The 16,453-nt window shown below is 37.1% G+C and overlaps 1 protein-coding gene across 1 annotated transcript in view; it reads left to right on the forward strand.

Annotated features, from left to right (window-relative positions):
• Positions 1 to 16,453, forward strand: part of CCDC68 (coiled-coil domain containing 68) — a 68,840-nt gene that overhangs the window by 41,149 nt on the left and 11,238 nt on the right. Inside the window, exons 7-9 of the mRNA XM_043976279.1 lie at positions 8,976 to 9,058; positions 14,764 to 14,869; positions 16,235 to 16,318. Of these exons, the coding sequence (XP_043832214.1) occupies positions 8,976 to 9,058; positions 14,764 to 14,869; positions 16,235 to 16,318 (273 nt within the window). The remainder of the gene's footprint in view (positions 1 to 8,975; positions 9,059 to 14,763; positions 14,870 to 16,234; positions 16,319 to 16,453) is intronic.

The following is a 16,453-nucleotide window of genomic DNA, read 5'->3' on the forward strand; positions in this document are numbered from 1 at the left end:
GCCTTTCTTTGCACTCATCACAGTGTCAGACACATATCAGACACTTAATAAATATTTCTTGGCTTGCTGTCACCCCTTCAAAAGAGTTGGGGGTGAGTGGAGAGTGTCTTATATCCCTTCTTTTGGAGACAGGCTTGTTTGTTAAACTAAAAAAAATTTCAAGTAAGAAGCATTTATTTTCTTAAGCCCACTGGAAAAAAGAGAAACAAAATGTTTCTACAAATATACATAGTTAAGCAAAACAAGTTCCCACATTCTCATCTTCATCTTTAGAACCTCTCTCTAGTTGCATGCTTCTTCATCTGTCCTCTGGTGTCATTGACTTTCTGGGTATTCCTAGCAGGGAATCTCAGAGTCAAAGGGTATGGATATTTTGGTCACTCGATTTATATAATTCCAAATTGCTTTCCTGAATGGTGTACTGATTTACAGTTCCATCAACAATGCAATACAGTGCCTTCCAACTTTGGCAGAGATGACAAAAGATGGGAATATTCCATTTGCAGGGTGTGAGGAGAAACAGTTATTTTGATTTGCATTTAGTGTTATTATGTAATAATAGTTATAACTAGCGTTTATATTTAAATTAGGTATATATCTACCTTAAAGTTTGCAGAGTACTTTACAAATGTTATTTCACTCAATCCTCACAACAGCCCGGGGAGGTAGGTGCTATCATTATACCCATTTTATTCCCCAGTTTGAGGAAACTGGGGCACATAGAGGTTTAAGTAACTTGCTCAGGGTCACATAGCTAGTAAGTATCTGAAGTCACATTTGAACTCAGATCTTCCTGACTCTAGGTCCAGCACTCTGTTCATATGCTATCTAGCTGCTTGTGCAACTTCAAACTAATAAGGTATGAAGAATGTTTTATATTAATTAATGAAAGACATTTTTGATGTGGAATCAGGACTGGCTAATAGGAAGGCTTGATTAACTCATTTCTATTTTAAATAGCAAACTAGAAACTTTCCTCAATTGGAGACTTCAGTACTTCAAGTAATTTTATTTAAAAAAATTTTTTTACATTCTTTTCCTTTTAAATTTTGAGTTACCAATTCTCTCCTGCCTATTTATCCCTCCCTCCCCTATTGAGAAGGCAAATAATATATGAATTATACATATGAAATCATACATAACATATTTCTGTATGAGCCATATTGCAAAAATGATAAAGTAAGAAAATTATATTTCAGTTTGCACTCAGACTAGTTCTCTCTCTGTAGATGTATAGCATTTTTCATCATGAGTCCTTTGGAATTGTCTTGGATCACTGCATTAATCAGAGTAACCAAGTCTACCACAATTGATCATCATTACAACATTGTTGTTACTATGCACAATGATTTTCTGGTTCCTCTCAACTCACTTTGCATCAGTTTATATAGGTCTTGCTATGTTTTTTTCTGAAACCACCTTCCTCATCATTTCTCTTTTTTGTCATAAAAGTATTTTATTATTTTCTAGTTACATGTAGAGGTAGTTTTCAACATTTGTTTTTATAAGATTTCTAGTTCCAAATTTTTCTCCCTCCCCACTCCCCAAGACAGCAAGCATTCTGATATAGGTTACATATGTACAATCACATTAAACATATTTCTGCATTAGTCATGCTGTGAAAGAAGAATCAGAACAAAAGGGAAAAACCTCAAAAAAGAAAAACAAAAAAAAGCAGAAATAGTATGGTTCAATCCGCATCTAGATTCCACAGTTCTTTTTTTCTGCATTTGGAGAGCATTTTCCATCATGAGTCCTTTGGAACTATCTTGCACCATTGTATTGCTGAGAAGAGTCAAGTCTGTTACAGTTGATCAACACACAATATTTATTGTTAATTCTGTGTACAATGTTCTCCTGGTTCTGCTCATCTCACTCAGCATCAATTCATGTAAGTCCTTCCAGGTTTCTCTGAAATCTGCCTGCTCATCGTTTCTTACTGCACAATAGTATTCCATTACATTCAAATATCACAACTTGTTCAGCAATTCCCCAATTAATGAGCATGCCCTCAATTTCCAATTCCTTGCCACCACAAAAAGAGCTACTTTAAATATTTTTTTTTGCATGCAGGTCCTTTTCCTTTTTATTTGATCTCTTTGGAAAATAGACCTAATAGTGGTATTGCTGGATCAGTGGGTATGCACAATTTTATAGCCCTTTGGGCATAGTTTCATGTTGCTCTCCAGAATGGTTGGACCAGTTCACTACTCCATCAGCAGGTAATTAATATGCCTGTTTTCGTTCAACTCCTTGAGCATTTGTCACTTCTGATAGGGATAAAGTAGTTCCCAAGAGTTGTCTTAATTTGTTTTTCTCTAATCAATAGTAACAGTGAATTTTTGTTTTTTGTTTTTTGTTTTGTTTTGTTTTGCTTTTTGCAGGGCAATGAGGGTTAAGTGACTTGCCCAGGGTCACACAGCTAGTAAGTGTCAAGTGTCTGAATCTGGATTTGAACTCAGGTCCTCCTGAATCCAGGGCCCGTGCTTTACCACTGCGCCATCTAGCTGCCCCCAATAGTGAATTTTTACGTGACTATAGATACCTTTGATTTCTTCTTCTGGAAACTGCCTGTTCATATTTATTGACCATTTAGCAATCAGGGACTGGCTCTTATTTTTATAAATTTGACTCAGTTGTTTACAAATTTGAGAAAGAAGTTTCTCAGAGAAACTTGCTATAATTTTTAATCTTACCTTATTGTCCTTATATATTATATGTAATGTACATGGCATATTATATTATCATATGATATAGTCTTATTATATTATAGATGTTATATATCATATATATTTTATTGCTTCATGTATCTTTTAGCAAAATGTGGTTCCTTGATATTTCAAGTAACTTTAATGGTATTCATGAAGGGTAATTTCTTTCTTGAGACAGATCACACCCTCTCTGTAACTTAGTAGATGTTCTTTGAGAAATGCTGTGATCAAAGAAATCATTATTATTCAGCCTTGAGAAGGAGGACCCTCAGTTAAGATCCCACCTGCAACAACTCGTGTGACCTTGACCTCCCTGAGCCCATTTCCTGATCCAAAATCCAAGGAGCTTAGTCTCTGAAGCCCATCCTGCTCTGGATCCATGATCCATATAAAAAGGCTCCTGGGTAACAGACTCTCATTGACCTTAGCAAGACTGTGCCTCTGACAGCGAGCTATTCAGTTCATCACTGGACCCTTATTTGAAACCTTCCATGTTGGTGGGACTTATCAGAGCTTTTGCTTTGCAGGCCTAACTTTCTAGGTCTAAAGTTCTGCCTCTGTCTTCCTCATCATTTAATCTTCTGGCTGTTGCAAGAAGCTCTGTATGCTTTAGGGAATGGGTGATGAGGAATTCCAAAGCCTAGTCATAGCAGGCACAGACCACCTTCTCACAATACTATAGGTGGGGGGTAGGCTCCCTCTGGAGGATGATTCATTTTCTATTTATTTGAATGAATTTCTGCTATGGTAAATAGCCATTAGTAGTATGAGGTTTGGTAATGAACGTATTACTTAAAACCATCACCATCTGTCCCACTTTAATCAACAATGCAGTGAGAATAAATTCTGCTAATACAGGGATAAGGAAGCAAAAAGTCCAAAAAGAGGATTTAATATGGGCATATGTTCATTTTGCAATTAGTGCATTTCTATAATGTTTTCTCATTAGTTTGCTGGTGTCAGCTATAGAAAGGCTATCATAGTTGGCTTTTTTACATTTTAGAACCAGAAGGAGTCCTAGAGCTCATTCAGTCCAACTCCTTTATTTATTTATTTATTTATTTATTTATCTATTTATCTATTTATTCATTCATTTATTTATTTATTTATTCATTCATTCATTCATTCATTCATTCATTCATTTATTTATTTTATTTATTTTATTATTTTTTTTTTTAGTGAGGCAATTGGGGTCAAGTGACTTGCCCAGAGACACACAGCTAGTAAGTGTTAAGTGTCTGAAGTCGGATTTGAACTCAGGTACTCCTGACTCCAGGGCCAGTGTTCTATCCACTGTGCCATCTAGCTGCCCCCAACTCCTTTATTTTTAAAGATGAGGAAACTGAGGCACAGAGAAGGAAATTCTTTTTCTCAAAGCTGCTGAGATGATCCTCTTCAAGTGATCAGGTAGCAAAACCAATGTGAAAACCTTGATCTCCTTGACTTTCTGCCATGCCTTTCAGACACGGTGTAAAAGACTTCACCAAAAATATTAGAAAGATTCTAATATTTACTGTTTTAATGATTAAATTGTATAACCAGCACCACCTCTCCCCTTTTCGGACTAGAGCTAGCATTTCTTCAGTCTAGGGAGCTCCTCTGGAGGAAGCCCATGGTTAGTTACCCAGGCCAGCAAGTGCCAGAGGGATGGGTTCCTGACTCCAAGGTCAGTTCTGTGTCTCCTCTGCTTGGCCCCTAGCATCCCTAAGAAGTATTAGAGGAGAGCCACAATGTGGATGGAGACCAGGGCAAGGATGGTAGAGCTAGGAAAATAGCTGGAATCTCTCTTATCCTGACCTGCCCACAGGGTGGTGCTGTGTGCTACCTTTGGCGTTCAATAGGAGCTTTGTTAAAAAAAAAGAAAAAGAACTGACTGGAGAATATGCTGTGCTCAGGACTTTCCACTTGCCAGAGTAGGAACACAAAAAGGTGAGGCAAGCTCAAAATGTATAGTCAAGGCCACTGCTCGACCTTGGACTCTGATTATGAGGAGGTAGCTCTTAGTCATTGAGGGTTGATCCAGTAAGGTTCTGAGGTCAACTGGGAAGAATACACGTGCACCACCCCCCCCCCCCGCCCTCGCCGATTCATTTCCATGACACTAAAATTACAAATATAAGTGTATACACACATATATAATGCAAATGTGTATGTATATATATGTGTGTGTATATACATTATATATATAAAATGTGTGTACACATTATATACATATATAATATATATGTATATATGTATAATATATATGTGTGTGTGTGTATGTGTGTATATATACAGTCAAACATATACATACATAAATACAAATACAGATATGTGGTCAGGTAGGTGGCACAGTGGATAGAGCACCATTCCCGGAGTCATCAACTCATCTTCCTGAGTTCAAATCCATCTTCGGACACTGTACCTTTACTGTTCCACAGCTGCGGGATCCTGGGCAAGCCACTTAACCCTGTTTGCCTCAGTTTCTTCATCTGTAAAATGAGTTGAAGAAGGAAATGTCAAATTACTCCAGTGTCTTTGCCAAGAAAACCCTAAATGGGGGTCACAAAGGGTCAAATACGACTGAAAAACAACTAAACAACAAAAAATACACATATATTGTATATATTACCTATCATATATACTATGCACATCTGGAACATATGGATGCAGTATATAAGTTGTATATATCACAATGTATACATATTAGCACAAGCATTTATATACGATACACATATATGTATGCACACATGTGTGTAACACACAAGATGCATATATTATAGAAAGGAACTTTTCTTCAGCATGATTATTTTTCTAGTTGACCTCAGGCCCCTACTGGGTAGAGTTATATATATTTTTTACCTTGTACATATAACATACATATGTTATATGTACATATTATTGCGTATCAATATATGATACATTAATATACAGCAAAGTATACAATAAAATAATGTGTACTATTATATATATGTACATTATATATGTGTTATGTGGCATACATAATATGTAGATAAATGAGCATATATCTGATCATATATTATACATATACATACACAAATAAATTAATATGTACATATAGTGAACACATATACTTGTACATATACCTACCCATTTCCATTATACTTTAAATACAAAGTTGAATTTGAGGGGCCTATTGTATAAATTTTCTAATGAAATTTGTAGATTATAGGTGCTTCAGATACTAGGCCATGTTCACATATAAACACATTTGGATTGGTAGTAGTCCTGTGGTTCTCTTGACACAGAAAACATCCTGGTGAGGAACCTTGGTCTTCTTAGGTCAGTGAGCGCCTTCTTCATCTTAGAGATCTACCTACAACACTGAAAAGGGATTTATCCAGGGTTTATGGAGCCATTATGTGTCAGAGGCAAGACTTGAACCTAGGTCTTTCTGACCTCCAGATTAGCTCTGTATAGTACCCCACTGCTTATCCTGTCTGTGTCTGTGTGTTTATGTGTGTTTATTAGCCTCTGAGGCCCCTTCAAGCTCTCGATCTACAGTGCTCAATGAGTATATTTTATATAGACAGTGGTAGGTCTAGCACTATAAAGAAACTTGGAAAAGTTCCATATGGCCACATTGGGAGAACATTAGTGTTTTAAAAGATTGGCTTTGAGGTTAAGGAACAGCTTGGGATCATTAAACACGCTACACAGTTTCCCAGATACAATCCAGCTCTGCTTTCTTCTTCCTATTCAATTCTGGGCCCAGCTCATTGTTTATAAGAGAAGACAGTAATTCTATGCGAGCCTTTAGGCCAGTCATGTAAATATATATATATATATATATATATATATATATATATATATATATATAAAAATTACATGACTGGCATATGTGTGTGTGCATATATATGTGTGTATATATATATGTATATGTGTGTGTATATATATATATATAATTACATGACTGGCCTAAAGACTCACATAGAATTATTGTCTTGAGTTTTTTGTTTGTTTGTTTGTGGGTTTGTTGGTTTTTTTTGGTGAGGCAATTGGAGTTAAGTGACTTGCCTAGGGTCACACAGCTAGTAAGTGTTAAGTGTCTGAGGTGAGATTTGAACTCAGGTCTTCCTGACTCCAGGACCCGTGCTTTATCTACCTAGCTGCCCCTTTGTTTGTTGTTTTTAACATCAAGGCTGTAATTTGTTTTCTTTAGACTCTGGAAAAGGTTAATATTTAAGCTATAGTACTTCCCCCCACTTTGTGATATTCTGTGTATATTTTGTTCTAAATGAGATTCTAAAAATAATTTTTTATCTCTGAGGAAAGTGGCTGCTGTCATTTAGTTAGTCAACAAATGTTTATTAAATATTCACTGTGTGCAAGGCATTATGCTAAGCACTGGGAATACAAATATAAGTAGAAAGACAGTCCCTGTCTTTAAGGAGCTTATATTTTAAATCTAGAATTCACAGCTCCGCCAGAATACATCATTGTGCCTGACTTTCCATAGGCCTTCTACCATTGACTATTCCTTTCTATTGTCATCTTTGCTAGTTTGAGTGTGAGATGAAACCCCAGGGTTTGTTTGTTTGTTTTTTTTTTCTGGGGCAATGGGGGTTAAGTGACTTGCCCAGGGTCACACAGCTAGTACGTGTCAAGTGTCTGAATCTGGATTTGAACTCAGGTCCTTCTGAATCCAGGGCTGGTGCTTTATCCACTGCGCCACCTAGCTGCCCCACCCCAGGTTTGTTTTAATGGGCACTTTTCTTATTATTACTGACTTAGAACATTATTTTATATGATTGGTAATAGTTTGTACACTGCCCATATCCTTTGTTCACTTTTCTATTAGAGAATGGCTTTCCATCATATCTATTTCTATTGGTTACATGTGTGTATATGTAAGTATACATACATATATATATATATATATGTACATATCTTAAATATAAAATCTTTATCAGAGATATTTGACATAAAGATTTTTTCTCAGTTGACTACTTCTCTAGATGTATTGTCCTAGATGTGTTCATTTTATTTGTGTAAAAGATTTTAATTTTCATTATCTTCTGTAATTACCTCTATTTGTTTGGTTGTGAATTCATCCCCTACCTGTGGCAGTGAAAGGTGCGTCACTTGCTTTGCATATTTTTTAATGCTGAGATCTTTAATAGTCAAATATCCATTTTGAAATTGTTGTGGAGTATGATTTAGGTTGTCAGTCTAAACCTAATTTCTGACATACTACATTCCAGTTTTCCTAGCAGTTTTTATCAGATTGGGAGTTCTTCCTAGGAAATTATGTTTTTAGATTTATAAAATCCTGAAATCAGTTATTTCTGATTCATGTCTAGTCTTTTTCACTCATTTACATTTCTGTTTTTTAGCCAATACCTCAAATGCTTTTGATGTTTAATGCTTTAAAATAAAGCTTGAGGTCTAGAAGTATGCTGTTTACCCTTCAATTCTTTTTTTTTGTTGCTGTTCTTCATTATTCCTCTTTATATTCTAGTTCTCTTGTTTCTCCATATATATTTGTGTGTGATCCTAATGCATGAATGAGATTCCTTTATGGAGGGGAGCTTTTAAGGCCATTGAAATTGAATGCCTTTTTATAAAAAATATTAAAGTAGAAATATATTTATATTAAATAATTAAATATTGAAGCAGGATATATGTAATCTAAAAGTTTTAGTCAGTTGTGTGACTATAAAACTGTGGCCAGATGTGGAAAAGTATATATGAAAACTTGGCTGGTCCTTTATCATATTTTCACAAAGCATATCTTCAGTAAGTGTAGATCATTCTTGTAAAGATTTTAGAAAGATTTTTTAAAGTAGGCGAATAATTCAATACTTATTAATGTTTCTTTGATTACCTTTTGAACATAATTTGTGGATTTTCTCTCAATTCTTTTGGCATCTTCTGTTCCCTGAGATATTTTGTAAAATGATCCTTTAATGTTTCCAAAATAACGCTGTCTCCATCATGGTTTTCCTGAGTATACTTCATCTGATCTGTTCCAACTGCTATTCTTGACTTTTGTGTCTTATGTCAGCTTCCTCCTATGGCAATGCATCAAAGTTTGAGGGGGCAGAGTCCTTATGAGGTGGTTCCACTGTCACTGATGATGAAAAAGATCATTATAAATGAATCTTTTCTATTTTCCGTTTGTTATCCTGCCAATTTCTTTGAAAAGTGGTCTTAACATGAAGGAGCTATATATATCTTTAGTGCTATTGTTGTTGACATAATCAAGTATATTTTGTAAGCAATGGAAAATATATCTTAAAGTTCATCTTCTTTTTTCCTTAGGAAAAGAAATTATTGTTGGAAAGAAAAGTATCTTTGCAAATGAAGTTGGAGCATCTCAGGCTGAACTCTAAAAATGCTAAAAGGTTTGCAAATAATTTCTCTTAAATGACTTGCTTAAAAATCTACCATCTCTCATAAATGTACACAAGGCATTATTTGCAAGGGTTGAGCATTTAATGAATAGAGGTGAATTCGGGTTAGATGATAATGAATTTAGTTTTGGAAATATTTCATTTGAGGTGACTCTGGTACGTACAGTTTAAAATGTCCAAAAGATAATTGGTGATGTGGACTTGAAAATCAGGTGGGAGCCTGGAGCTGGATATGTATGTATGTATGTATGTATGCATGATGTATATATATATATACACACGGGTATATATATGTATGTATTTGTGTGTATATATATGTATATATGCATATACATATGTGTGTGCGTGTTTTCAAAGATGATGGAAAGTTGGGTATGTTTGAAGGTAGTAGGGAAGGAACCAGTGGATAGGGAGATGGTAAATATTAGAGAGAGGGAGGAAATGACTAAGAAGGTAGTTTAGAAAAGATGGGCAGGATATAGAGAGAGTGTGGTGTTATCAAGGAAATCCAATCATTATCAGAGATTACATCTTCTTCAGTGTCATTTCCATTAAAATTTGATGGTGCCAAGTACCATGCTGAGAACTTTTTTTGGAGGTCTTCAGTAGCTATGATGCTCAGCGCAGTGCTTAGCATGTAGTTTGTTGTTCAGTAATTTTTCAGTAGCGCCCTACTCTCTGTGACTGCATTTGGGGTTTTCTTGGCAGAAATACTGTGATAGTTTGCTATTTTCTTCTCCAACTCATTTGACAGATGAAGAAATCAAAGCAAACAGGTTAAGTGACTTGACCAGCGTCACATAGCTAGTAAATGTCTGAGGCCAGTTTTGAACTCAGGAAGAGGAGTCTTTCTGACTCTAGGCCCAGAACTCTATCCACTGTACCACCTAACTGCCCCTATTGGCACATAGTAGGCACTTAATAAATGCTAGTTGACTGAAAATTGAGGAAATATGGGCTTCAGCACCCACAGAGGCAGTTAGCTGCCAGATTGCATCTCCAGAAGGATTGCTCCCCTGGACAGGAGCCAGGCTGCAATGAGGGCTGGTGGTCTGGGAAGGAGTGCTACTATTTTAAGGACTCTTTAGTTTGAATCCTCTATAAATGGAAGTTGCTTAGCAGTTGATAATTGATATTAGTGGAGATGGCAAGCCCCATGCTCCACAGTGAATGATAGCTGTGCCTTCCCTGGGAGCAGGGCTTATGGCTAGTCGGGGTGGTGGAGGAGAATGCTGCTATTCCCAGGGCTTTGGGTCCAAGCTATTTCCTCTGGTATCTGAGGGGTAGTGGTGGTGGTAGTGATGATGGTTTAACCTAGCTGGCGTATGCTACCTTCTCTCTCTCCTTAAGGACACCTCGCTGCTTCACCTAGACCAGTTCGTCTGCCCCATTGGTGGCACTTGGTGTGGTGGGGGGCTCTTTTCTCTATTAGGCTTCCTTCCTGGGTGATGGCCACTGAGGCTTGCATGGAAGTGCATTATGGTTAAGTTTAACTTTACCATCAGAACCAGTGTTTTGATAGTATTTAAACAGAGCTTTTACTGTTAACAATTTTTTTGAAATCAAGTGAGGCGTTCTTAGTCGTTATAACTAAATCTTAAGTAGCTTTGAGGAGGTTTTATGGGATGCATTATGGTATCCAAATGCTTCCTGTTTCTGGTAGGATGTTTGAACAACCAGCTGTTTCTACAGAATGTAGGTATCACTGATTGTTTTAACTGTGTGTTTTAAACTGTATATATGAACTAAGTTGGAATGGTGCTTTCCACCATTGGGGAGAAACCTTCTAATTGTTGAGATTCCATCCTTCCAGTTCTAAACATAGATTTAGTCAAATTCAATATGGTATTTCTCAGTTTCATAGGCATATACATTTCTAGCATCTTTTAGAAAAACATCAGCTCTAACCTAGAATGCTGTGGTCCTAACACTATTTTTAGGGCTAGTAGCACCGATTTCATCAGGAGAAATTGACTAACTAGATTTGGCTATTTGTAAAGGACTTAATCATAACTCAGGAGAAATATTTGTTATTCTAGGGAATATATGCAGGGTCAGGGAGAGAATCTTTTTCTAAAGTCAAGGTCAGGTCCTGCTTTGGAAGAAATATATGAGGAGTTACCAGGTGACAGCAAAGCATGTTCCATATGGTATATCCCTGGGAAGATTAAGCTGTGACATGTGACTTGAGGTCATTGGATTCTACCTCATGTCGTTTTTCCTTTTTCCATTCCTTTAATCATAGTATCTCCCTCTCTTTCCCCTTTTTGACCTTTAACATTTTCATTATGCAATAATTTTTCTTTCTATATAACATATAACTTACTCAGATGGATCTTTGGTATCATCCATTTGGGCGTTCCCTCCAGAGATGCAAGTTTTGGCCCATTCATAGCTGTCCACCCTTGTCTGACTTTAGTCCACATTCTTGCAGAAATTCACTACAAAGTATTCACCCAATAGGCTACTGGACTTCCTCTGACTTAAAGAGCCCTAAACGATTATCCTGAGATGATTAAGAACATAAGAAATATCCTATTGGTCAGAGCCACAGTTGATTAGTTCAGTCAGTATTCTGTCATATATAGTGATATTTTCATAGGTGAGTGATTGTCATCATGGTGACCTGACAAGGTTGGTCATGCCCTAGTAATCACCAGCAGACTGTGTTGCGGGAAGGCTTCCTTTTTATTTTTCTATGGTAAATTCTGGTAAAGTACTTTCAAGTAATACCAAGGATGGCAATCTGAACCTTGTAATGTTTTTATATGCGGTTTTTCTCCCAATCACTCCCTACCTTCCAATTTTCCAGTCTTTTCTATGCCTTTGTTGGACAGAAGGGAAAACATCCCATATATTGCCCTTTGTCAATTCACTACCTGTATTAACTTTTTACATTTTATAAATATCTTCCCAGAGCTTTTGATTCCATCCAGAAGTAGTTTGAGGCAGTTGCTAAGGGCATATTGGGTCAGACTAGTGCATAAACAGCTGCTATTGGGTTCTTGTTTTGCTTTGTTTTGGTTTTTTGGTCTGGAAAATGTATAGGTCATACAGGTCACAGCACTGTCCATGAGTCCCTTCATCTACTTTGCATTTATCTTTGCTACCTATTGATGGGCCTGTTTGTCTCTTCCAATGGAGTGTAAACTCTTTAGACAAGTTTTGCTTTTTCTTTGTATCTTTAGTGCTTAGCTGGGAATAGTGCCATGTAGTGGATAGAGAACTGACTTCACAGCCCCAACTCTGATATATATTGGCTGTGTGACTGGTCAATTCTTTAACCTGTTAGGTTCCATGTAACTCTCTAAGACTATAGGTTTCAGGGAAGGTTGCTGATCTACACTGATTTAGGGAGTTTCCTCATCCAGGAGTTCACTACCAATAAATAATAATGTATTATTGTGTGTATGTGTGTATACATATATTCATACATATTTGTATATAGCGATATATGTATAGTATAAACAAATGTCAATGAACAAAAATTTATTTTGTCTCTCAATTTCTTCTTCTGGGGGGGGGGAGGGAAGAAAAGAACAAAAACCTCTTTTTATCTAATATGCCCAGTCAACATAATCAAGCAAAACAACAGATGTATGTATATACACATAAATCTTCTATATTTTGAGTGCATTGCCTCTATTAGAAGGTGAGCAGCATGGTTCAGCACTTGTCCTCAAGAATCATGGCTGGTCATTGCATTGATCAGGGTTTTTAAGTCTTTTGAAGTTTTTATAATAAAAATATATATGTCTTCATAATGTCATTTCCTAAGTTGTTCTGGTTCTGCTCTCTTTACCCTGTGTAAGTTCATACAAGTCTTCCTGGATTTCTCTGAAACCATCCCTTTCATTATATCTTATAACATAAGATTATTTTATTACATTTATATCCCATAATTAGTTCAGTTATTCCCCAACTGCTGTAACCCCTCAGTTTTCACGCCAATAAGGAGCTTCTGTAAAGCTTTTGTACATGTGGATCCTTTCCCTCTTTCTTTGATTTCTTTGGGGAACAGGCCTAGAAGGAGTTTTATCACTGGGTTGAAGAGTGGTGTGCACAGTGTAGTAACTTTTTAGGAATGGATCCAAATTGTTTTCTAGAATGGCTGGACCAATTCACAGCTTCACCAGGAGTGAATTAATGTGTACTTTCATGTAGCCCCTCCAACAGTTGTCCTTTCTCTTTTTTGTCATCTCTACCAGTCTGGGGTGTGTGTGTGTGTGTGTGTGTGTGTGTGTGTGTGTGAGTGTGAGATGGGTATGAGGATATAACTTCTGATTTACTTTAATCTTCATTTAATTTTTAGTGTTTCCCATTTATCTTCATCTCTCTCACCCTCTTCAGAACTTTATTGAATTTTCTTATTTGACTAAATCAATCAATCAATTAACATTTTTCAAGCCCCTACTATGTTCCAGGCTTATCCTGTTTCACTGTAACTACATATTTTTTTTAGCTTTTTTTTTTTTACTCTTTATAACTTTCAGCTGCCTATTTTTCCCCATTTTAATTATTTTTCATTTTAATTTTTAAAGGTTTCTTTATGGGGCAGCTAGATGGTAAAATGGATAGAGTACCAGCCCTAGAGTTAGGAGGACTTGAGTTCAAATCTGTCCTCGTGTGATCCTGGGCAGGTCACTTAACCGTGATTGCTTCCAAAAACCAGTTTTCTTTATGCCTCTTTTTTAACATCACAATATTTTCCAGGTATTACCACTCCTCCCTCAACTCCTCCCTCCTCCCCCTACTTGTCCCTCCTCATGCAGTGAGGCTTCCTTTGTAACAAATAAAAGTGACAAAGTGATTGTTTTTGGCAGAATATGCAACATTTCTTATCCATAGTCCCCCACCTGAAGAGCAGCACAGTACAATGGAAAGAACTCAGGGTTTGAATCTTATCTCTTCCATTCACTCCCATATAATCTTTCTCAAGTCACTTAATTTTTCTGAGCCTTAGTTTCTTCATTTGCAACATGAGTGGATGATACTAAATGACCTCAAAAGCCCTTTGGTCTGAAATTTTATGATCCTATGCATTATCCAAGGAAAGTAGGGAGTTCTCTTTTCTCATCACTTCTCCAGGACTCATCTTGTTCATTGCATTCCTACAGGGTTTGCTCCCTTTTAGTGGTTTTGCTTATATTATTGTAGTCATGAATATTGTTTTCCTAGTTCTGCTTACTTTGCTCTGCATCAGTTCATACAGATCTCATGTTTCTGTAGATCACAATAATGTTCCATTCTGTTAATATGAGAGGCAATTAGAACTAGCCTTGGTATCAATCAGATCTTTCCTCTAACACCTCATGACTATATTGCCCTTAATAAGCTCTTTCCATCTCAGTTCCCTCAGGAAAATCTCTAAGACTGTAAACATTGGCAAAACAAGTGCTGATCTTAATTGCTTGAGGGAGGTCCGCACCTGGAGCCCCCTTCCCGCCATGATGAAACAATAGGTTTGGCCCCAACCCCCCTGAAATCCATTAATATAGCACAGTTTGTTCAGCTGGTCATCCAGTGGATAGGCACCTATTCTGCCCATAATGAAGCAAATACCTCTCATCATACACCTGTGGAAAGTCACTTAGTAAGGGGATAACCTGTTAATAATTTAGGAACAACTAGTACAAACAAAATATAAAAATCATTTTTGGCAAAAATCATTTTTCTTTTTCCCCTTTCCTCCCCAGTTGTAAGGACCTTCAGACAGAGATTTCTACTCTTCAGAGGCAAATTTCCTATTTGCAGTTTATGATTCATTCCCAACATCAGAACCTACGCAGTGTGATCCAGGAGGTCAGTTTAATCAAGTGTCTTTCTCCTGGAGATGGAATGTTTACCGGATGAAGAACAAATACAAGTGGCATGCCTGGGCTATGAAAGTAATGAAAGTTTTCCCCTCCCTGACATTTCCCCTGCATTGCTAAATGTAACTTGGCTCTGGGGTTGATTGCCCTTCTGCTTGTGCTTAGCATGGAGCACTTTGGAAATAGGGTTCTTTAGTCTCTTGGCTGATATGAAAAAAAAATCAAGTCTAGAAATCCTTGGTTATTCCTCAGCGTGTCTCATAGATTCAAGATTCCCAACTAGAGCTGGGACTGGTTTTCATTTCCTTCAAGATTTTTGATAACTTAGAAGGTAGGTGCAGTGGAAGGGACCAGCTCCTTACCAGGCACCTCTGGCAGAAGCCAAGGAGAAGGAGCCGTGGTGTCAGCTGATAGTGGTGACTGGGCCAAACAGCCAAGAATGTGGCCCATGCAGGTCTTCAAGACTGACTGATTCATTGATTGTGATCAACCTGCATTAGATTTAAAACTTTTAACAAATCCTTAATATTTACCTCTCAAAGAGGTGGATGAGAGGTCTTAATTGTTTGCCTTCCTGTGTGGAAAATAACCGTGGTATTCTATACTTGATGAAGAATAGTGATGGAAGGGTTGTAAAGCAGAATCCTGAAATGTTAGACCTGGAAGAGAATTTAGAGGTCCTCCAGGTCCAAAAATATCTCATTTTGCAGGTGAGGAAACTGAGGCTTAGAGAGGTGAAGTGATTCATCCAAGGGTGAACCCATGCCTCACCACTCTCAGTCTAAAGGTCTTTCCTCTGTACCAGGCTAAATTCAGCAAACAATTATTAAGCACCTACTATGTGCCAGGCATTGGCTTGGCAATAATACAATGACAAATAAACCCTCAAGGAGCCTGCATTCCAGTATCTTCTCAGACAATGAATGCCCTTATCATAAAGTTGTGGGTGACTAAGAAGCTCTTAAAAGACACAGTGTACCAGGCATTGGTCTTACAGGGCCTTACCAAGTAATATTGTTTGTGGAACAAAAAACTTCACTTGCAGAGAAACACTAAGATCCCAAATGATTTATCCAAAGAGTTGGATTTAGTTGAGAAAATGATGGGCAGAATCAGCCTCACCAACCCCGCAACTTCAGAAGCCCTCAAGACAAGTCTTTGTCCAAGTCTCCAGAAGCTATTTCTGTTGTCCATTTAAAAAATATCACCTGCGATGTTCTTTAATGTGTAGGATCTCCCCTAGTTCAGAAAATCATTTAGTTGTAAAGTGCACATGACCTCTGAATTATATAAGTATTCCCTGTGGTTTGATAAGACTTGCAAAAAGTTCTCATTTGTGTTTCCTAATTCTTAGATGGAAGGATTAAAAAATGATGTACAAGAACAAGATAAAAGGATTGAGACTCTGAAAGAAAAGGTGAATGTCCTCGAAGCTCAGGTAAGGAGGAAATATTTGCTACATTTAGGCGCACGTGTGTGCATACCCAAGGCTTTTTTACTGCATTAGAAATTGTACACGTTTTTATTTAGCATCAAGGTTTTACAGATCATGAAAATTATTCTTTCCATTTCG

Source organism: Dromiciops gliroides, chromosome 1 (genome assembly GCF_019393635.1).
Source record: "Dromiciops gliroides isolate mDroGli1 chromosome 1, mDroGli1.pri, whole genome shotgun sequence".
NCBI classification, from domain to species: domain Eukaryota; kingdom Metazoa; phylum Chordata; class Mammalia; order Microbiotheria; family Microbiotheriidae; genus Dromiciops; species Dromiciops gliroides.